Source organism: Dipodomys ordii, unplaced genomic scaffold (genome assembly GCF_000151885.1).
Source record: "Dipodomys ordii isolate 6190 unplaced genomic scaffold, Dord_2.0 Scaffold2, whole genome shotgun sequence".
NCBI lineage: Eukaryota > Metazoa > Chordata > Mammalia > Rodentia > Heteromyidae > Dipodomys > Dipodomys ordii.
The window spans coordinates 25,982,619-26,007,050 of record NW_012267218.1 but is presented as its reverse complement, the minus strand read 5'-3'; the positions used below and the strand labels follow the sequence as shown (position 1 = coordinate 26,007,050).

Genomic DNA, 24,432 nt, shown 5'->3' with positions numbered 1-24,432 from the left:
AAAAATACCTTAAAATTATTTAGTTTGGAAAAATGGTGTATACTCATGTGTATATGTTTTGCAACATTATAAATATTGTGGCGTGGACACATCTAGCTAATGTATAAGTAGCACTTTATTTTTATCACTATTTTTTGTGGTAAAGACTTAAAATCAATTTTTCAAATATACTGTACATATTGTGACTCACAATGTGAGATCTAAAATCTTTATATATTTAGAATAAAAGTATATACTGAAAAATAATTTTTTTTGTAAAGTTTGTGGTAGGAGTATTTCCAATTTAGTTATAGATGTCATGCTCTCTATTGTGTGATATTAGAAATCTTGTCAGAAAAATAATTGCATAACAGTACAGAATTATCAGATTTCTTTATGAAATTTTATTTCATGATAAGGTTTTCATCAACTGTCTTTTAAAATAACCAACTGTTGGCCAGGTGCCAGTGGCTCAAGATTTGAGGATCTTGTTTCGAAGCCAGTGTGGGCAAGAAAGTCTGTGAGACCCTTATCTCCAATAAATTACTCACAGTGCCAGAAGAGGCACTGTGGCTCAAGTGGTAGAGTGCTATCCTTGAGCCAAAGAAGCTCAGGGACAATGCCCAGGTCCAGAGTTCAAGCCCTAGGACTGGCAAATGTACAGACAAAACCAACTTTTCATTTTGTTTTAGTTTTTTTTTAACCTAGTTTAAAGGAAGAATTTCTTAAATTTTTTTCTATTAGTTAAGTAGTTATATAAAAGAATTGCCATTTAATAAAGCAGTATATGAATAAAATATATTATTTATTTTTGTTGGTCATGGGGCTTGAACTCTGGGCCTGAGCGCTGTCCCTCAGCTCTTCAGCTCAAGGCTAGCACTCTACCACTTGAACTACAGAGCCATTTCTGGCTTTCTCGTGGTTTATTGGAGATAAGTTTCATGGACTTTCTTCTTGCCTGGGCTGGCTTTGAACCACGATCCTCAGATCTCAGCCTCCTGAGTAGTTAGGATTACAGGTATGAGACACTGGCACCTGGCTGTATCTTAAAATTGATCTTAGTTTTCTCTTTCCTGTTAGGAAAGAATTTATAAGATAAAAGAGAAGGAAAAAAGCAGATTAGAAATCCATATCATTTTAGTTATGGAATATATTAAACTTTTGATTTTTTTGTCTTACTGGGCATGAGATTCAGATTGGTGCTTTAGAATCCATCATTAGTTACCTAGTTCACTTTCCTCACGAGGGTCATTTGATCCTGTTCTTGTATTCCATTTAGTAATATGTTCATTTAGCAAAAAGATGCAGAATTTCTGACACCTGACTAATTTTTTAGTGTTTAAGTTTCAGCATGTTTATTTCGTTCTGGTACAGATTAATCCTGTCAAGATTTATGAAGTTAGAGTTATTTATTTGCTCTGCCTATAGCACTGTAGAGACATTTGCGGGATGGAGAATAGGAATCCATCATATTTATTGTCATTCAAACGAAGATGATTCCTTACATTTCACATATGATAAAGGCTAATTTTAATCTCCAAACTGTACTGAACTGTCATATTCTAGGCTATTTTATATTACAGCTTAAGTTTATTCTGTTTTTCTTGGTTCTAATCAGTTTGGTAATTGCTCTCCTTGGATTATCTCATTTAAACACTTTCACAAGAACATAGTGATACAGACATGACTGTGTTGCTGATGAGAAAACGGAGATACAAAGAAATTAGGTAGTTTGTCCAAATTCAGAGCTCTGAACGTGTCCAGGCATGGTGACACATGCCTTTTACAAGGCTAATGTAGGAGGAGCATGAGTTCTAGGTAGGCTGTACAGTGAGACCCTATCTCAAAGCAGACTAGCAAACAAACCCTAAAATTTGAACATAGAGCCTCTGATCCAAAAGCTATGTCATAATGGCAATTCTAGGAAATGCCATTTTGCATTTTGAAGTATACAGAAAAAGAAAGTGTAAATATCATGATTATTAAGGATTTATTTTTCTTTCTACCATTTGACAAGCTGTTTATACCCTGAAGTCTTTTCCATTTTATTTTAGTGACACGGATTCTCACGTATCCAGTTCTACCTCAGTTCGATTTTACCCACATGATGTGGTAGGTTTCTCTTCATTTTGATAACATCTTTTCAGATTAAATGTGAAAAATATATTTCTGTAGGTACCAAGTTGTCATTTTTTATTGAAAACTATGACAGAGTCCTCTCTTTGCTGTACTTCTGTGAATCTCTTCTATGTTCTTGGATAAGATTCAAAGATAAAATTTAATTAGCCATATTTATGAATTATCAAATGTATGATTTCTATCGAGGGAATGTAAAGGTCCATTCACTCACCTATTTGTGCCATTTTAAATAGTCAATAGTTTGAATTGATATAGTTATTAACAATTGGTTATTATTTGTGTGCCACTGTTTTGGAGGGTTTAGTAATGCATTATTGTATACAAAATATGTCATACATGATACAGTAGGGATTTTAAAGAATAATGTTACTTTTGTTAGTAAGATGTAGATTCAATTTGGAAAGACAAAATGATTGTAGTCCTAATAAGCAACACATAGAGATACATACACATGTACTCCTATGTATATACACATGACATATATCACATATGTGTACATATGTATATACATACATGAATTTTGGATTTCATACCCAAGGGGTAGAAGATGAATTACGAGCAGAGTTTAAAGACTACAGGTGTGAATTGACATTGAGAAGTGAATATTTAGCATTAGCTAGATACATTTTGCTCATTACAACTAGGGGCTGGGTAAGGAATAAAGATGCTGTGAGATGTTCTACAGGTAGATGCACAGCCCCCATCAAAAAGATTATCTAGCTCTGAATCATGCTGATGTCAAAGTTGAAAACTCCTAACATAGATGGTAAGAAAAACATGTTTTGGGAGTAACTATCGACGTTTAAGAGATAGATATGACTATATCATATATGGGAGGAAGAAATTGACTACTCTCATACATATATTTGGAAAGACAGTGAATTTTCTTTTATTTTAGTGGAAAGAGAAATTTTAGAACAGATAGAGAGATAGGCTAAAATTAAATTTCCTTTATAGCTCCAGATAAGGAGCCTGCCAAAACAAAACTGAGTAGGCTTGGAAGCAGTGATAACTATAAAAAGAGACAGTAGGAGAAAATGAGAGACGATGGCTCATATTTGCCACTAACTGTGAGGTTCATAGCTTAATGAGAAAAGAGCATAAATGCATTAGGGAGAAGAGATCCATAAATGATGCACTGTGAGTGGTATTGATGTATTCATTACCTATAGTCATAAAATCTTATGATTTTTTTTAAAATTTTATTTTATTTTATTTGTGATATGATTTTTAAATACTTTTCAGAATAAAACCTTTGCAAAAGGTCTTTTATATTAATTTGCTTTGTCTTAGTTCATTTTGGGTTGTCATGTAGTAGTTTCTAATGATCTTTAAAAAGTTTTCACAGGGAGTGGACTAGAGAAGAGAATGAAGGGTTTAGATAATCTACAAGCTGAGTAGAAACCTGTAATTAAGTTAAATCTTTTTAATGCTGACTTTCTTTTAGCTCTCTCTCCCACAGATTCGGTTGAATAGACTGTTGACCATCGATACAGATTTGTTGGAACAGCAGGACATTGATCTAAGCCCTGACTTAGCAGCCACTTATGGTCCAGCAGAAGAAGCTGCCCAAAAGGTTAAACATTATTACCGCTTTTGGATCCTACCCCAGCTTTGGATTGGCATTAACTTTGACCGACTCACACTTTTGGCACTGTTTGATAGGTAAGAGTATAGTGTGATATTAAAGAAACATGATTTATTTTTAAGTTGAAGTGTTACTGACGACCATTGAAGTTTTTTCTTGAGTATCATGTTGGAAAATGTTTTCTACTATTATTCTCTTGAAGTAAAGCTTAAAGTAATATAGCTTTCAAATAGTGACTCTCTTAAGTCCACTAAACACTTTCTCATTTTGTGAATGAACTTTCAAGAAATAATGAGATTCTTCGCTTTTTGATATAGCATAAAAATTGCCTTTACTGCTAGATGTAATATTTTAGACAACATACTGTTTCTGCTGTCAGAAGTGTTTTAGCAACTTCAAAAGAAGTGGAATTAATGGCCTTTGTCACTAGATTTGTTTTCAACAAAAGTAAAAAGCCTTGTTTAATTATAGCTGTGAGTTTTTGTTTTATTTCAGATAACTGAGAGTTAGGGAATCAAATTTTTCAAATCAATTTTGGTATCAAAATTGAATTGCAGATTTCTTATAAAATATTTTTTTTTGGTGTGGGGCTTGAACTCAGGGCCTCGGTGCTGTCTCTGTGCTTTTTTTTTTTTTTTTTTGGTCTGATCGTGGGGCCTGAACTCTGGGCCTGGGCACTGTCCCTCAGCCCTTCAGCTCAAGGCTAGCACTCTACCACTTGAGCCACAGTGCCACTTCTGGCTTTTTTTTTTCTGCTTATGTGGTGTTGAGGAATCGAACCCAGGGCCTCATGCATGCAAGGCAAGCGCTCTACCACCAAGTCACCTTCCCAGCCCTCTCTGTGCTTTTTTTTTTGCTCTAGGCTAGTGCTCTACCACTTTGAGTGTCAGCACCATTCCTGGTTTTCTGGTGGTTAATTGGAGATAAGGGTCTCATTGGCTTTCCTGCCTGAGATAGCTTTAAACCACCATCTTCAGATCTCAGCCTTCTGAGTAGTTAGGATTACAGGTGTGAGCCACTGGCACCCTGCTAAAATAGCATTTTAAATTTAACTTTCTATGAATTTATTTGAGACTTTTTTATCATTTAAACTTGATGTCTTTGTCATTCAGATTGTTAACCATTTTGCCACATTTCCAAATATATTTTAATAGAAGTAAAATTGTATATTTATGAGAATAGAATAATGAAAACCATTAAATGTACATAAAAAAGAAAACACAGGACCTACAGTGGATGTTGTACTTGGAACTCCACAATCTGCTTCATCATTTTTTTTGTAAGAATTTGTTTTATGTCCATATGAAGTTATGTGTTATTTCCTTTATATTTTGTTCAGTTTTGTGGCTTGAATTTACGCCCTCATGCTCTTGCACAGCTTTTCCGAGCACACCTGGCACTCTACCACTTGAGCCACACCTCCAGTTTTGACTTTTTGCTGATTAATTAGAAATGAGTCTTGAGAATTTGTGTGCTCTAGCTGGCTCCAAACTTCAGTTCTTGGATTTTAACCTACCAAGTATTATAGGCATAAGCCACCTGTATTTGGCCCAAATTTTGTTTCTATATGCTCAAAAACCTTATTCAAACATGGTATCCACAATAATCTCAGCAAGCTTCATTGTGATGCTTTCCCTTTCTTTCACTCTGGTTTTCGTATTCATGATATATGCACTCGTAAATATTTTTTCTGTTGGCAGAAATCGTGAGATCCTGGAAAATGTATTAGCTGTCATCCTGGCTATTCTTGTGGCTTTTTTGGGATCCATTCTTCTCATACAAGGCTTCTTCAGAGATATCTGGGTTTTCCAGTTCTGCTTGGTCATAGCCAGCTGTCAGTACTCACTACTCAAGGTACTACCACCATTTCTTCTGTGTGTGATGTAGAATAAGTAATAGCTATATCAAAAGGTAGAACTTGCATACTTTTCACTGAGTTATATAGGAGGACAATCATTTTTAGGCTTGTTTTCCTTGGAGGTTTACATTAACTGTGTATAGAACCAGGAGGACCTACACTTTTCTAAATTTTTTTTGGTAGTATTGGGGATTAAACTCAGGAGCTCACACTTGCAAGACAGGTACTCTAGTATTTGAGCCATGCCTCCAACTCGTTTTTGCTTTATTTTCAAAGTTGGGTATTGTTTTATGCCTGAGCTGTCCTGAGCTATGCTTCTTCTAGTGTCACTGGGATGACAGGTATGCACTACTGCACCAACTCATTGTGATTTCTGGGCACACACACATAAAAATACCATGTCAGTTTTGTTTTCCTTTTGTGCTAGTACTGGGTTTTAAACTCAGGGCCTAGGTGCTATCCCAGAACTGTTTTTGCTCAAAGCTCCACTTACAGGTTTTTTTTATTGTTAAATGGAGATAAGATTCTCACAACTTTCCTGCCCAGGCTGGCTTTGAAATATAGTCCTCAGATCTCAACCTTCTAAGTAGCTAGGATTACAGGCATGGGCTTAGTAGCATCTGGCTCAAGTGTTAGTTTTAAGCTTTCAAAATCATAGGAAAATCAAACACATCAGCTCATGTGTACTACTATAATTTTTATCTTCTACTTAAAATCAGTGTGGATGGTTACCAGTGACTTTTCCTTTCTTTCTTAATTAGTAACTAGTTTTGTTTTCCTTGAGTTATTTGCTTATATATGCTAGTATGTAGAGCCTATAGGCTGAGTAGGCTGATAGCTTCTTGTTTTGCTGTTTCTACTCTGTCTCTCTGTCTCTGTCTCTGCCTCTCTCTCTGTCTTTCTCTGTCTCTGTCTCTCTCTCTTGTTTACTCACTAGCCAGACATCTGGAATAGGTCATCCAGGTTATCTGTACCATTTCTTTAAGATCATCCTGTAGTTTATTGAAGTCCTAAATTAGAGATTGGTCACTGTTAATTGTCATTCCTCATGCGCATTTTCAGTGAGGGCTGTGTCATTCACTACTTGTTATTCTTTTATTTTTCTGTCCTCACTGGCACAGGATAACTGCACAACTTAGTGGTCCTCACATTCTTCAGATAGTTCTCCTTTGTTGATACTTTCAGTCTCCTTTAGACTTCTCATCAGTTTCTGTGTGTGTGTGTGTGTGTGTGTGTGTGTGTGTGTGTGTGTGTGTGTGTGTGTGTGTGTGTGTGTGTGTGTGTGTGTGTTTACATGTGTGCTGCTATTGGAGTTTGAACTCAGATTGACCCTGTCTACTACTTAAATCTTTTCTACCTGGGCTGGCTTTGATTGGTGATGCTCAGGTCCCAGCCTCCTGAGTAGCTAGGATTACAGGCATGAGTAACCAGTATTTGGCTTCCTTTCTTTCTTTATCTCAGTATCAAATAACCAAATCTCTTTGATTAACTTTGGTGCTTCTGTGTTAAAATCACTGTTCTTCATTTCCACCTGTTCTTTCAATGACCTTAAGTTATACTTTTATTGCTTTAAACAATTTAATTTACTCCTTTGCTTTAATATCCCTAGTTCCATTAATTTTGTCCACTGTTTTCTCATCAATATGGCTGAATAGTGAGAAAGGAAAATGTGATTAAGATTTTTTAAACCATGTGACCAGAAGAATAGTAGTTATAAAATGAAATAAGAACAGAAATAAAAGTTTTTAGATGGTAGGTGTTGAAATTGAGTTTAAAGATTACCTAGCCTCCTGTTCAGCCAATGGCTAAATTTGAAGTTCAGTAAGGTTAATGCAGTGTGGAATTGTGGAATAGTGGCAAACCATCCTAGTGAAATTATTTAGTATGCTGTAGCAAATGAACTGGAATTTGGGTGGAAGTATTTGCATGGTACCTTTGGTACCTTTGGAGCATTTTTATAACAAGTCAATAAGGTTTCTTCCACTTATACAGCTGTATTGCCTTTGATTATTTTAATGGGCAAATGTACATAACTTGTTAAAATACCAAATATTTGTGGGCAGAACTAGAATTCTCATGAACTAACCCATATTGTTATTCAGTTGCCATAGCTGTCAGTACTCACTACTCAAGGTACTACCACCATTTCTTCTGTGTGTGATGTAGAATAAGTAATAGCTATATCAAAAGGTAGAACTTGCATAGCCCATGAGGAAGAATTCTACCTCAACTATATATAACTTACAGCAATGATTCAAGTATAAGACCATGTGTGTATCTAGTATTTGACACTTCAAAAACATTAAGACATGAATTATTAATATAAGTAAATAAGAGTGAGGAAATATGTGAACTGCTTTTAAAATCAGAGTGACACCAATGTCTGGAGCTGATGTTTCATCTTTGGAACATAATACAGGTCATTTCTTGATTATGGAATTTTTGTTGTTGGTTATGGGGCCTGAACTCTGGGCATGGGCACTGTCCCTCAGCTCTTCAACTCAAGGCTAGTGCTCTACCACTTGAGACATAGCACAACTTTTGGCTTTTTTCTGCTTATGTGGTGCTAAGGAATCGAATTCAGGGCTTCATGCATGCAAGGCAAGCACTCTACCACTGAGCCACCTTCCCAGCCCTGATTATGTAATATTTATTTGAAATTGCTTGTCATTTTAAAAGTTGCTTTTAACATGTAAAATCACCATCAGTTCAATAGTTCAATCTGTCTTTCTGTTTCATTTTTAGAGTGTGCAACCAGATTCTTCTTCCCCCAGACATGTAAGTCATTCCTAATATGGCAGTCATTTTTAGTTCCTTATTACTTACCAAGTTCTTTTTTTCCTTTTGGCATTATTTGGATTGAAATGAGATTAATGTCATTAATTTCTCATCTAAATTTTGATTCTATGTGGTTGATTTATCAGCATGAAATAAAATGGCATTGTACTGATAGACTCTAAATCTTGGTTGAAAGAATATAATGATTCATTTTTTGATTGTTTCAGGAGAAGTCTATCACAGGTAATTAGTTCATTAATAAATATTGAATAATGAATTGTGAATAAATATTAAAAATAGAATTTCGAAGTAAGGAAACTTATTGTTTTACTTTGAGAATCATTAGGAGCAAGAATAGAAAGTATAGTTCTTTAGTACTTTAATGATGAAAAACTTGTTATTCACTGTGTAACTTTGCACAAAATATTACCTGCTTAGCACTACTTATGTGACATATGATCTGGTCTCGGATCTCTTTGCTTATTTAATCGGAAGAACAAAAGACATTCTTTGAAAGTAGCTAAAGCTCCAGGAATAATAGTGTATTTTAATCTCTCTTTTTTTTCTTTCTTTTTTTTTTTTTTTGTTGTTTGTTGGGCTTGAGCTCTGGACCTGGGTGCTGTCCCTCAGTTCTTCAGCTCAAGGCTATCGCTCTACCACTTGAGCCCCTACGCCACTTCCTGTTTTCTGAGTGGTTTATTGGAGTTAAAAGTCTCCTGAGTAGCTAGGATTACAGGTGTGACCCACCAGCGCCCACCCTGCTCTCTCTCTTTTTCTTTTTTTGCCACTCCTGGGACTTGACATCAGGCCCTAACCACTGGCCCAGAGCTTCTTTTGCTGAAAGCTGGCACTCTACCACTTGAGCCACAGCACCACTTCCAGCTTTTTCTGTTTATGTGGTGCTGAGGAATTGAACCCAGGGCTTCGTGCATGCTAGGCAAGCACTGTACCACTAAGCCACATTCCCAGCCCAATTATTATAGATAGTATTTTTTTGTCCATGTATAGAATAGTTAATAATGGTAGCAAAACAAAACCAGGAGGAAAATTGGTTTACATTTTTGATTGATGATGTTTGTGTATGTGAGTGTGTGCCTCTTCCCCCTCCCCACGTGTGTTCATGTGTACACGTACCTTTCTTGGGCTTTGAACTCAGGGCCTGTACACTATCCTGGAATATTTTTGCTCACTTTTCCATTTGCACCACAGCTCTACTTAAGACTTTTTTGGGGGCTGGGGAGAGGAGATGAGAGTCCAGTGAAATTTTCTTCTTGGGCTAGCATCGAACTGTAATCCTTAGATCTCAGGCTAGATCTCAGTAGCTAGGATTACAGGAGTAAGCCACCTGTGCCCAGCTTTGTCAGAATATTATTATTATTATTAGTTAGTCGTGGGGCTTGAACTCTGGGCTTGGGCGCTGTCCCTGTGCTCTTCAGCTCAAGGCGAACGCTCTACCGCTTCAGCCACAGCGCCACTCCTGGCTTTCAAATGGTTTATTGGAAATAAGAGTCTCACGGACTTTTCTGCCCTTTTCTGCCTTTTCTGCCTGGCTTTGAATCATGATCCTCGGATCTCAGCCTCCTGAGTAGCTAGGGTTATAGGCGTGAGCCACCGGCTCCGGCTTTGTCAGAATATTTTTGAAGCCCAGTGATATGTTTTTTCCCAGCTTTGAATTTTGATGTAATTCCAGGCTTACAGAAAATTTGGAAGGATAGCACAAAAAAAAATACCATTTATCTAGATTATTTATGTTATCATTTTACCATTCTTACACAATTACATTCTAGTATGCAATCCCTTTCCTGCCTCTCTCTACCTTTTCTTTCTTCATAGACATGATGCCCCTTTATTTCACAGTATCTAGTTTGTATTTCATAGAAATGATTTTGGCATTAATTTAATACTTTTTGAAGTTGGCTTATGAACATTGATATGATGCTGTTTTCCATTCTTCAACTGTTTTTTTTTTGTGTGTGAAAATACTGTATAGAGGGGTTACAATTACATGGGCAAGATAATGAGTACATTGCTTATCAAGCATTGTAACCTCCTCCTTTGTTTCCCCTTCCCATCCCTTCGCATCCCCCCCCCAATGTCGGCCCCCTCTCCCCCCGCACCAAAGTTGTAAAGTTCGTTTTCGACATAACTACTTGTACATCTCATTGTTGCAATGGGTCTACCTGTATCTTCAACTGTTTTTTGAGTTTGTCTTCAGTTAGCACAAGAAAGTCAAACTTTTTTCTTTGTCTGTCTTGGTGAACTTTAGGCCTGGGCGCTGTCCTTCAGCTCTTCAGGTCAGGGAGAGCGCTTTACCGCTTGAGCCACAGTGCTACTTCTGGTTTTCTGGTGGTTTATTGAGATAAACATCTCGTGCACTTTGCTGTCTGGGCTGGCTTTGAACTGTGATTCTCAGTTCTCAGCCTCCTGAGTAGCTAGGATTACAGGCCTGAGCCACCAGCCTTTTAATCTGAAGGATTTGTCTTTCCTGATTCTGAATTGTTTTGATGGATACAAACCAGTTATTTTATAATCTGTTTCTCACTTTGAATTGATTTTTTTAAATTAAAGGTTACACTTTTTGAGCAGAAATGCTATGAAAGTAGTGTTCTTCTCAGTGTATTATGTAAGGATATATGTGATATTGATTTATCCTCTTACTAGGAATATTAAATTTGATGTTTTGCATAGGAGTAGTATCAACAGGGTTTCTCAGATCTCTGTAATAATAACATTTAGGTCTGGATAATTTTCCTTTGAGGGTAGGATGCTGTCTTTTGTATTCCAGAATTCTCTTTGACTTTGCCTCAATAGGTACTAGTAATACCTCACCCAATTTTTATTGGCAATAAAAATGTGTCCAGGCCTTGCTAGATGTCACCTAAGAATCCATCCAGTCCTTCTCTAAACTGCCTTCTTAGCTTGTACTGTATGTAATATCATTACTTTCTCCTGTGATTAATAAGAATCTGACCCATTTGTTTTAGAATTTACTGATATTTTTTGCCTGAATCAATTATTTCATGGCTATCAAATACTGATTTTATAATTCTTTCAACATGTATTAATTTTTTACTGATAGGAACAGTTTGTCCTCTCTGTTGTTTGTTTGTGGACTTGTGCTGCCAGACCTTTGTGTGCTGTGAAAGTACTCTATCACTAAGCTATATTCTCAGCTCTCCTCTGTGTGTGTGTGTGTGTGTGTGTGTGTGTGTGTGTGTGTGTGTACATGCATTAGTATGGATTATTTCAGTGGACTATAATGTCACCAAAGGTTATTTTGATGTTCAAATTATTCTGATTTGGCCATTTGGAGTCGGCCAACTTGTCTTTTATGTCTTTTTTATATATCCCTATGACCCTTCAAAGACACTTTTCCTTTTTATAACAACATTAATATTTCAGGTTAATCTTATATTTCCTTACCTTAACCTCATCACCTTTCTATGAAGCCCTGATTCTTTTTGTGAATAATAATATTTGTAAGTTAGGATCAGGATGGTAGTAATCTTTATTACATTTATTTTTTCTGAATTTACTCAGTAAATAAAAATAGATTTTTATCTCCAATAAACTACTCAGAAAAAGCTGGAAATGGCTCTGGGGCTCAACTGCTAGAGTACTAGCCTTGAGCACAAAGAGGCTTAGGGATAGTGCCCAGGCCCTGAGTTCAAGCCCCAGGACTGCCCTCCCCTACCCCCAAAAAGGAGATATATACATGTATATCCATACATATGTATATCCATACATCCTGTATCTATTAAAAGTTTGTATTAGCTGGATACCTGTGGCTCATGCCTATAATTCTAGTTACTCAGAAGGGTGAGATCTGAGAATTGCAGTTTGAAGTCAGTCAGGTCAGGAAAGTTCTTGAGATTCTTATCTCCACAGAAAACTTGAACTGGTGTTGTGGTTCAATGTGGTAGAGTGCTAACCTTGAGTGATAAAGCTCAGGGACAGCACCCAGGTCTTGAGCTCAAGCTCCAGGATTGGGGAAAAAAAAGTTTATATTGATACCTCTAATTTCAATCCAGTGCTCATTCTATTTTTCTTTTTTTCCATATTTATTTTTCCTACTTGTCTGCAACCATTAGAAACCTACTTTCATAGAGAAATACTTGGAATCCTTAGAATATGTCTTTAATGGTCTCAGTAGCTAGCTGTGATTCCTTATTAAAGTGACACTTGAAACATCTGTCATTCGCAGGGTCATAATCGTATCATTGCCTACAGTAGACCAGTTTACTTCTGTTTATGTTGTGGTCTTATTTGGCTCCTGGATTATGGTAGTAGAAACCTTGCTACAATCAAGTTCAGATTATATGGAATAACTTTCACCAATCCACTGGTGTTTATATCAGCCAGGGATTTAGTTATAGGTGAGTCATCTTCAAAGTATATCTGATCTTAACTTTTTTTGTACCACAGTTCACGAATTCAAAAGTGAAATGGTAAAAAGTTTTTGTAAGCTTATCTTTCTGTTTATTATAGAAAATTCTTATCTGACAAACTGTAGTACTATAATAATGGAAAAGGCTAAAAAATAATAAATACTACAATAATTATTCTGCTTCTAAAGGGGATGCAGTAGAAAGTTTTTTCCCTATATTTTAGGTTTATATATATTATGTGAAAATGATTGAAATGATATTTGAAAGTATCAGTGGTTGAAAGAGTTTATTTAATACCCAATCATCTATGAAGAGATAATTTAAAAAGTAGTGTAAGTTGAGTGTCAGTGGTTCATGCCTATAATCCTGGCTACATAGGAGGCTGAGATCTGAAGATCACAGTTTGAAGCTCACCTAGGCAGGGAGACTCATCTCCACTTAACCACCAAAAAGCCACAAATGGAGCTAGGTTCAAGTGGTAGAACAGTAACCTTGAGCAAAAAAACTCAGGGACAGCATCTAAGCCCTGAGTTCAAGCCCCAGGACTCACACACACACACTCACACACACACACACACACCATCAAGGCCCTGAGTTCAAGCCCCAGGACACACACACACACACACACACACTCACACACACACTCACACACACACACACCATCAAGGCCCTGAGTTCAAGCCCCAGGACACACACACACACACACACACACACACACACACACACCATCAAGGCCCTGAGTTCAAGCCCCAGGAGAGACACACACACACACACACACACACACACACACACACACACACACACCATCTAAGCCCACACCACACACACAGAGTATAGTTGATCTGGGTGTGGTGGCTCCTGCTAACAATCCTAGCTACTCTGGAGACTGAACTGAGATTAGAAAGACTGTGGTTCAAGGCCAGTCTAGGCAAAAAAGGTTACTAGACCCCCATCTTGACCAATAAAAACCACAATGTGCTGTGAAGGAATGGTAAGTAAATAGGATCTCACAGTCCAGTTCAGCCAATGTATAAAAGACAGACTGTATCCAAAAAATAACTAAATCAAAAGGGCTAAGGCATGGCTTGAGGGATAGAGTGCTTTCCTAGCAATTGTAAAGCCGTAAGTTCAAGCCCTACTACTGTCCCTCAAAAACCACACTACTTAAATTGTTTGAATTTATTTTCACTGCTTAGGATCTTTAAATGAATAAAAAGATAAAATGCATTTTTAACATACTTTTTTTCCTCCTATAGTGTTTACACTCTGTTTCCCAATAGTATTTTTCATTGGTCTCCTGCCTCAGGTGAATACATTTGTAATGTACCTTTGTGAGCAATTGGATATTCATATCTTTGGTGGCAATGGTGAGTTTCTTTATATTTATAGATTATAGTTTATAAATTATGAAATAATTAAAATACTAACATTATGAACATTAAAATACTTCTCTGGTTTCATTTTAGAGTTGAGATGGGGGATTAAGTAGTAATTAAAGGGTAGAAACAATTTATAAATAGGAAAAAATGACTAGTCAAGTTTTCTGCGTAAGTAAAGGATCCAAGAAAAATGGAGCTAGTGTTTAAGATGTAATAATGTCCGAAAGTCACATAGCAATCCCCCCATTCCTCCCTCCGTTCCTCATCTCGCCCCCCCCGCCCCGCCTTGACTACAAATTATACATTTTAAGACTTCCAGTCATAAGCCCAGTACCTAGGGTAGATAGTACTGAACCTTGTATCTATTCATATATACCTAGTATAAAGTTTAATTTTTTATTAGTCATAATCAAGTAAGAGACTAGCAATAAGGAATAATGGAAAATTATGCAATACATTATAATAAAAGTTACATGAGTATGGCCTTTCTCTTCCTTTTCTGAAATTTTCCATTTAAAATTATGCAGTTGAAGACAGGTAACTCAAACTGGGGAACACAAAGTGCAAAAAAAGGAGGGAATATTGTAGAGATTTCACCTGTGATATTCATCTATGTATTCCACATAGATCGAGGTCTGATGTGTAATACTGTATTTGGCTTGAATTGTTACCTGCATTTGGTAGGTCCATGCATTTGACTTCAGACCTTTGTTTTATCTTTAGCATAGGATACCAAAACGAGAATCTAAATGCATTTTACTAAATAAACTTTTAAGAAATAGCTCTCTTTGTAGAGTAGGCCATACGTTTATAAGTTGGTAATTTAGAAAAGAAGTTTCTTTATCATATTAATGTTTCATTTTTTTAAGAAAGAGACTATACCGGGCTGGGAAGGTTTCTCAGTGGTAGAGCACTTGCCTTGCATGCATGAGGCCCTGGGTTCAATTCCTCAGCACCACATAAGCAAAAAGAAAAAAGCCGGAAGTGGTGCTGTGGCTCAAGTGGTAGAGTGCTAGCCTTGAGCTGAAGAGCTGAGGGACAGCGCCCAGGCCCAGAGTTCAGGCCCCACGACCGGACCCAAAAAAGAAAGAAAGAAAGAAAGAGACCATACTAACATTATTCTGGAATAATGGTTTGCAAAATTTGAAAATAATCCAGTGTACAGCTACCATAATTAAAATATTTAATATTTTATTGAGAAAAGAATGTGTTAACTAGAGAAAATACTTCCAAAAGGAAGAAATGATTTTTAACTTCTCTAGCTACAATAATTATAATTTTTAGTTTATTATTCTCACTACATTTACAATGCTCATAAACCTAATACACACTAAAATTTGCTTTACAGATAAAAAACTGATATTATGATTTAAATTTTAAATAAGAACTAAATTGTTTTGTGTTGCTATGTAGCAATCATATCAGTGTGTAATGTTTTTCAAAACGTTTCAAATTATTTGATTAAGAAAAGCTAAGTTTATCAATCAGCATAGCTTCTTCATGGGTGAATGAGTGTATAGGAATTAATATTGGTGTTAAATGCTGTGTTAAAGGCTTACTATAGATAATTTATAGACAAAGTCTTTGTCATATTGTAAGTTACAAACTTGTACAAAGTGTTAGGTTTTTACTATCACAAAGACATTTATTGCAAGGGGTAGTGGCTTAATCCTATAATCCAAACTATTGAAGAAGTGGAGATTGGGATTAAAGTTCCATGCTTGCCCAAGCAAAAATTAGCAAGACTGCCTTCTCAGACAGTTAAATGGGCATGGTTGTTCATGACTGTAATCCTAGGTACTAGAAAGCATAGATGAGAAGAGCACAGGTCCAAGGCAGTGCAACCCCAGAGAAAAATGTGAGGTATGTCTGAAAAAATAAAAAAGTATTGGACGCGTGACGCACTGTTAGTGTACCTCCCCCACAGTCCTTGAATGAGTCCCTGAATTCAACCCTGGTACCTCAACAAAAAAAAAGGAAACACATTCTTGAAGCATGGTGCGTGTGTGTTTTTTTTTTCTGCTGAGTTTATATAAATGTTTCTTATTCCTAGATGAATATATTTTATCTTGTAACAAAGATGGAAGATAGCAAACTTTGCCATATAGAAATCTTATGAATGTACAAAGTGAAGTAATTGAACTTTTAAAAGTCAAATGAGTAAATACATAATGATAGTGGACATATTAAAGCTTATCAGTGATCTTTAATTTTCTTACATAGGTGTTTATAGAATACTGATTTCATTTTCCTTTGCTATGCAGCCACCACAAGCCTGCTTGCAGCACTTTACAGTTTTATCTGTAGCATTGTAGCAGTGGCCTTGTTGTATGGATTATGTTATGGAGCTTTGAAGGTGAGCAATAGCTTATAGTCTGTTGTGTTCTATATGAAAATTGTCTAAAATTGACTAATAATGGTTCATGCTTCCTGGTTCTACTTTATCATTCATTTTCATTGTCTTCATATACTGAGCTTTATTCTTATTCTTTAAATTTGAAAATAGTTTAATAGCTTATGATAATTAAAAGAAAGGTTTTTTTCATATATTATTATAGGTTAATATTAGGAACAGTTAATAAAAAATGAAGTTCATCTGTGATGGAGATGAACATAGCAATCTCAGAGTATGAAATGATACTTAGATTCCTGTTAAGAATTTATGAAGCTACTATTTCTCATATCGAAAGGCTTCTTTAAACTTTGAAGAATAATTTCTAACCAGCTAGGGTTGTGGCTCAATATTAGTGTACTTGTCTTGCATGTACAAGTCTCTGGTTTGATCCCAACTGCAAAAAACAAAAATCAAGTTCAAAAGTTGCACACTAGTGTCATTGCTGGTTTAGAAAGATGTAGGTCAGAAATTTTCTTAATAGAGACCCAGAAACACAACATGAAGCTGCAGAGCTTCTGCATGGCAAAGGACATAGCTAGCAAAATCAATAGAAAGGCCACGGATTGAGAGCCATACAACAGATAAGGGTCTCATATCTAAAATATAACTGGAACTCAAAAAATTAAATCCCCCAACAACAAATCGTCAAAGAAAGAACTGCCCAATAAATAAGTGGGCTAAAGACTTAAAGAGAAACTTCTCCAAAGAGGAAAGAAGAATGGTTAATAGGCACATGAAGAAATGCTCAACCTCTCTAGCCATAAGAGAAATGCAAATCAAAACAACATTGAGATTGCACCTCACCCCAGTTAGAATGGCTATAATTAAGAACTCTAATAACAACAGATGCTGGAGGGGATGTGGACAGAAGGGAACCCTACTTCATTGTTGGTGGGAATGTAAACTTGTTCAACCACTTTGGAAAGCAGTATGGAGGTTCCTCAAAAGACTCCACATAGAGCTCCCCTATGACCCAGCAATCCCACTTTTGGGTATTTACCCAAATGATCACAAACAAGACCATACTAAAGCTTCCAGGACAACTATGTTTATTGCAGCATTATTTACCATAGCTAAGATATGGAACCAACCCAGATGCCCCTCACTAGATGAATGGATCAAGAAAATGTGGTGTATATATATGTACACACACATATATACACACATATATGTGTATATGTATATGTATGTACATATACACACACAATGGAATTCTATGCCTCTATCAGAAAGAATGACATTGCCCCATTTGTTAGGAAATGGAAAGACCTGGAAAAATTTATATTAAGTGAAGTAAGCCAGGCCCAAAGAAACATGGGTCCCATGGTTTCCCTTATTTGCAATAACTAGTATATGTCTGGGACAAGTAGAAAAGGTCAAAAGCTATATACATACAACCAGATAAGATAAAGTTAAGCAAATGAACCCAAGATAAGGACACAAGTGGTTTTTTTCTTTCTTGCTGTTGTTTCTAACATATTTATAAGGTACCATGTGATTTTTGTTGTTGTTGCTTCGTATGTTTCTCCTCCATGGTATAACCCGTTTTCACTGTATTTGATATTGGTATAATTTGGGGAGGGGAAGTGAAAAAACAATGTTTAAATAGGGATACATGTTTACACATTGTAACAATGAGATGTACAAGACAATATGTTGAAAAATGATCTTTATAATCTAGGCTGTGGGGGGAGGGAGAGAGAAGGGAGAGTGTAGTTGTGGAGGTGGAAGGGAAGGGATGGTAGGGGCAAAACAAAGGAAGAGGAGGTAACAATGCTTGATAAGAAATGTACTCATTACCTTGCTCATGTAACTGTAACCCCTCTGTACAGTATTTTCACAATAAAAAACTTATTTTAAAAAAGATGTGGGTCAGTTTTATAAACTCCCTTTTACAATTTTGTCACCAAATTGTAAACATAAATGTTGAAATATTTTAATAGATAAGTCATAACTAGACACATTCTTAATTTTTTGTTTTGTTATATTTAATAATGCAAGGCAGAGAATAGCAGTTGAAGGGCTGTGAAAAGGGACCCACAAAATCCTTCATTTTACTGTGTGCTAAGAACTATGTTAAAAGACGTCTCTTGTTAAAGAGCTTTTAGATGAGCTATGTAAGAACACACACAGTACATAACCATGAAGGCTCTAAAAATCAGTCCGACTGATACATAAATTGACTACCTTATTTCAGCTGAAAAGGATTAAAGGACCATTCTTAGGGCTTGGATTTTAGCCAAATTTTGAAAGAACATAGGAAGTAAGTAGTTGAAACAAAGGATTAAAGCATGGAACTGGCAGGAAATTGTGTTGCATAAAGCAAACAGTAATTTGAGTAATTGGAAATTTGAGTATATGAGGAAAGGTATCTGAGCTCTAAAGTATCTTAACTTTGAATATGTTGGAGTAAAAAATGAAATATCAAATGATTTGAGATAGGCAGTGAAAGAATTACTCAGTTGCATTTTAGAAAGATTATTTGTCTCCAGTGTAAAGGAGATTGAAGTCTAATCAGGAGAAACCAAAGCAGGGAGACTACTGAGCTTTATTCTAGAGGTTAGAATAGATATTAAGGAAAGCTATTCTACTCTTTTTAGGATAATATTGAGGCTTGGGCATATGAAAACTGCTTATGGCAGTTTTAAAAAGATTGCAGACTTGATTGCATTTTAAAGGTAAGGAAAAGGGAGAATTTTCTAGAGGAGAGAGAATTCATGGAGCTAAGTAAGCCCAGGAAATAAGTGAATGGAAAATGAAGTTCAAATTCATGGTTTTCCCATATGTACCTTCTGAACTATGCTAAATACAAACAATAGATCTGTGTTTTGAGCTACATTTTTGAAAGCAAGTAATTATTTGGAAGTTGTAATCATAGAAATTAACAAGTACATTAAGTTTTCTAGGCTAGTACAAAAGCCTGTTCAACTATAGTTACTCCCCAGAATACCAATAATTGCAAAACTACCAATAGACTCCAATATCCAAAGGGAGAAAATAATTTTTTCATTTTTTTCTCTGGGATATAACATTTGCATTAGATAATTTTAGTTACAAATATAACTCATTATAATGTAATAAATGAGTGGATATGGGAGTACACATTGCATATAGGGTTTCATTATAGTGGTATGTGTGTAAAGCCTTTCTCTGATAGTAGTGTTGCTTTCTGCAACCTGGGACAGCCAAAGAAATAAGAAAAAGCCAAAGAAATAAGAAAAAACAGAGTAGGGAAAATGGGAAAACAGTGGCTACGCTCTCTATGTTTTTTTTCTTATTTCTTCAGCTCTGGTATCATCTCATCATGCTGTCCCAGGTTGTGGAGAGCAACAAGCAGAATGTGTTTCCAAGAGTTATTATGGAAATATTTAGGAAGTACTTAGAAAGGCCTAGGAATTGGGGCTCTAAACAGTGTATAATGACCACAGTTTTGATTTAGACATTACCAAAAAAAAATTTTGTGTGGTAGAACAATTTCCAAGACTATATTAGAGGGGAGAGAAGGCAAGTTTATTAAAAACTACCATTTCAGTTTCCTGCTTTTCTCATTTCTCTTCCCAAATGACGAAGATGAAGAATTTGAGTAGTGCCCATCACACAGAATATGTGTAATTAGTCATGTCATGCCAGTGGACCCCATAGGATAGCAATCCATGAGCCAGGCTGGCATGGTATGCACACATTTTGTTGGCTTTGGAAGCTTATCCTTTGCATATTGTCTTCTGGGAATATGTAGTTTAATCTTTAAGGAAACAGTTGCAGAATGCGTGCCTGGTGTTCTGGAAATGTGATGGTATTATTACATGAGCAAAAGTATCAAGAAAGCAACACACCAACTGTCAGAATTTTTCTTTTGCTTATCCTCTACTATTTACTATACCAACTTACCTATCCTTCAAAAAAGAGCACATAGTTTACTGCAAAGTAATAAGTAAGTTAATTTTACTTGAATTATGACAAATGACAGTCACACATGCATCAGAAGCAAGGTATTCCTCATAAAGAGCTTTAATACAAAAATAAATATGTAGCTTTATTACCAAAATAAATCTCATAGCTAGTGTCTAACTCAAAGGAAAGTAACAAATTGAAATTTATTTAGAATAGATAGAGTTCATAATTTGGCTAATTTTTACCTTAAATTTAATAACTAAAATATTAACATGAAAGAAATTATAAGCTTATTGTATTAATTATATTTTCAACAGGATTCATGGGATGGCCAGCATATTCCAGTACTTTTCTCTATTTTTTGTGGATTGTTAGTGGCAGTATCCTATCATCTCAGTCGACAAAGTAGTGATCCATCTGTACTTTTGTAAGTGAAACCATTTTGTGGGGGGGAAAAGGGGTAGTCCTGGGGCTTGAATTCAGGGTCTGGGCATTGTCCCCTGACCTTTTTGCTAAAGTCTACCACTCTACCAGTTGAGCCACAGCTCCACTTTCAGCTCTTTGGATGGTTAATTGGAGCTAAACATTTCACAGACTTTCCTGCTCTGGCTGGATTTGAACTGATCCTCAGAACTCAGCTCCCTGAGTAGCTGAGATTACAGGTGGGAGCCACTGGTGCCCAGTAAATCATTTGTTCTTATTTTTTAATGTTAGTAAGTTGACATTTATTAAAAATAGCTTCTGAGACTTCTAGCCAAAGTATTACTGTCCTAATCTGTCTATAATCTGTATTCAAAATATATTAACATTTTGTCATGCTAAACATTAAGATAAGGATGTTTGTTGGATTCTTTTCTCTCAAGTATCAGAACTCTTTTTAATAAGAATATTTTCACTGTATGTATATATTATTATACACTTTTTAGAGTTTACTATTTCCTATTAACTAAATATACTTACGTTACTATTCTAAGCTTTGCCATTTAAAATGACTGCTTTTAAGGTTTATATATGTATTTTTATTAATAACCTTCTTTGGCTTTTTAAATTTAAAGTGCTTTGGTGCAATCTAAGATTTTTCCAAAAACAGAAGAGAAAAATCCAGAAGACCCTCTGTCTGAAGTAAAAGACCCATTGCCTGAAAAACTTAGAAATTCTGTTGTAAGTTTTAGCTTTTTAAATCACTTTAAATAAATTAAAATTTTAAACATTTGATATTATATAATACATACTTTTGAAAATTTGTAGCAATTAAGAAAAATGTTTAGTTCCATCAGATAGGATAAAGCATAATTGCCTTCATTCCAGACTTTAACATATTGGTTAAACATCCTTATTCACCTAAAAATCCAGAAGATTCTGGAATCCAAAACTTTGAGTACTAACATCACATGGTGGATCACAGTCAAAACACAAGAGCACTAAAAATATTGTACAAAATTTCTGTCAAGCTATGTCTCTAAGATGTACATGAAACATAAATATAGTAAAACCTAAAGTCAAACACTTCTAGTCCTAAGCATTTTGCCTATGAGTTAGTCAGCTTGTATAAGGAATGTTATTTCCTTAAAGTTACTAATATAGTATGTCAGACATTCATTTTCAGGTCTGATGACATTAGGTAATTTCATTGATCATAGAATTTTTTATCCTGTTCAGGTTAGAGTAGAATCTGAAAGATATAGTAGTTCTTGTTTTCTTTATTTCACATTCTATGGTCTGTTACCCAAAGTCAACTACAATCTGAAGAATTCTGGATATAAATAACCCATAAGTTTTCAGTTGCAAACCATCCTGAATTGCATGATGATTTCTTCATCATTCCACCCAAGATTATTAAGTATCCCTTTGTCTAGTGTATCTGTGCTGTGTAACACTACCCATCCATTAGACACTTAGCCATTATGGGTATCAATATGGTAATGAGGTTAGGTACTACCTGTGGTTTCATGTACCCTTTAAGGGCTTTGGAACATAATACCTATGGATAAGGGGTTACTTCTATATTAATGTAAATTAAATACTTTTTGTTATTGTTCCAAGAAAACATGTTCTTTTAAGTGCTTTATTTTTCAAATGTAATCTGAAATACACTTAAGTAATGGGAGAAATTCTTTTTAATTCCTAATTTAGTAACTTAAAATGATGCCTTATTCTTTCAGTAGTTATTTTAAAAATGAATTCTGTATACATAATTGTTTCCTGGAACACAACATGAAATATTTCTCAGTTTCATTTTATATTATTCCCATTTGCAAAAAACTGAATTTAGCAAGGTAAATTGGACGTAATATTGGTCGGTCGTGGGGCTTGAGCTCTGGGCCTGGGTGCTGTCCCTGCGCTCTTCAGCTCAAGGTGAGTGTTCTACCCTCTTGAGCCACAGCCCCGCTTCCAGTTTTCTAGTAATTTACTGGAGATCAGAGTCTCACAGACTTTTCTGCCCGGGCTGGCTTTGAACCATGATTCTCAGATCTCAGCCTCCTGAGTAGCTAGGATTACCGGTGTGAGCCATCGGCACCCAGCTTCCATATTGTTTTAAAGACAGGGTTTCTTATGTTGCCCAGGCCAGTCTTGAACTTATCGACCTTCTGTCTCAATCTTCCAAGTATAGAAAACTAGAAATACAGAACTGACTCAAGATATAATTGAGGCAGTTTTTTAAATGACTTTTAGTTTCCTTGTCAACAAAGGATTTTTCATGTTAAACACAGTATTATGTTATGAGTGTAGCATATAAAATCTAAATCTTACAGATTGACAACAAGTGTTATCAAGCAGTTTCTAGTTTTTACTAGAGATTGAATATTCCATTTCTGAAAATTCAAAATTGGAAATGTTCCAGAATTGACATTCAAAAGTTCCAGATTTGGGAACATTTTAGATTTTAGATTTTCCTTGTAGCAATCCTCCTGGTAAAGCCCATGTAAATATTCCAAAGTCTGAAAAACTAAAATCAGAAATAGTTCTGGTTCTAAAAAGGATATTCATTCTGCATAACCACTGAAAGAATCTAATTCTTGTAAGTAAAATGAGACATAATAGTTTAAAGACGGGGTTTTACTTAAAAAATTAAAAATACATGGCTGACTCAAATGTTTAAGAATTCATGAATGTTTTGTCCATGTAAAAAAAAATTTTACAAACCAATGGGAAAAAAATCTTAGTGTGATACATTGACAATGTGAATAACTAGGTAAGTTGTTCACTTTCTTTGGCATAATAGTGCTAGACCAAAACATAAGGAAATTAAGAGAATAAAGTAGGATTTATTATAGCTAATTATTATTTGAAAGAAATATTTAGAATGCTGGAATATCAAAGAAAAATTATTTCTTATGCTTTGCCTAATTAGCAATAAAACATATAAATTAAAATACAGATTATAGCACATATGAAATTACATGTTTCTTTTTACTTTTGTCCCACAGAGTGAGCGTCTACAGTCTGACCTAGTAGTATGTATTGTAATCGGTGTGCTGTATTTTGCTATTCATGTAAGCACAGTGTTCACAGTATTACAGGTAAAAAGTGTCATTTTGTTATTTTATTTGGGAAAAAGTAACTTTGCACTTATTTCTGATTTGATCATAATATTTGTCCATACAACTTTGTTTGTTTGAAACAGGACCTCACTATGTAACCCAGGCTGACCTGGAACTTGTGTAGCTCAGACTGGCCTTGACTTGTAATTCTCTTGGTTTCTACATCCCAAATTCTGCAGTCCAAGCAAGTCTGTACCACTATATCTACCCTAGTCTTGGTTTTAGTAACAAAATTTACTGTCTTATGACTTCTTTGGGTCATAGATCTGGGAGTGTAAACCAAATGATTCTAGATTTGGATCTTTTATGTTGCTGTAGTCTTTTGACATTCATTGTTTTTCTAATTTTCTTGCTGACTATTGGCTGTTGATCATAGTTCTTTTATTTTATTTATTTAATTATTTTGGGTCTGGTCATGGGGCCTGAACTCTGGGCCTGGGCGCTGTCCCTCAGCTCTTCAGCTCAAGGCTAGCACTCTACCACTTGAGCCACAGC

General features: G+C 35.5%; 1 protein-coding gene across 1 annotated transcript in view; it reads left to right on the top strand.

The window, feature by feature from the left end:
* Pcnx (pecanex homolog (Drosophila)) overlaps positions 1-24,432 on the top strand; it is a 149,003-nt gene that overhangs the window by 90,305 nt on the left and 34,266 nt on the right. Inside the window, exons 10-19 of the mRNA XM_013015492.1 lie at positions 2,034-2,091; positions 3,581-3,783; positions 5,407-5,560; positions 8,310-8,342; positions 12,547-12,718; positions 13,987-14,097; positions 16,374-16,465; positions 20,713-20,822; positions 21,451-21,556; positions 23,824-23,916. Of these exons, the coding sequence (XP_012870946.1) occupies positions 2,034-2,091; positions 3,581-3,783; positions 5,407-5,560; positions 8,310-8,342; positions 12,547-12,718; positions 13,987-14,097; positions 16,374-16,465; positions 20,713-20,822; positions 21,451-21,556; positions 23,824-23,916 (1,132 nt within the window). The remainder of the gene's footprint in view (positions 1-2,033; positions 2,092-3,580; positions 3,784-5,406; positions 5,561-8,309; positions 8,343-12,546; positions 12,719-13,986; positions 14,098-16,373; positions 16,466-20,712; positions 20,823-21,450; positions 21,557-23,823; positions 23,917-24,432) is intronic.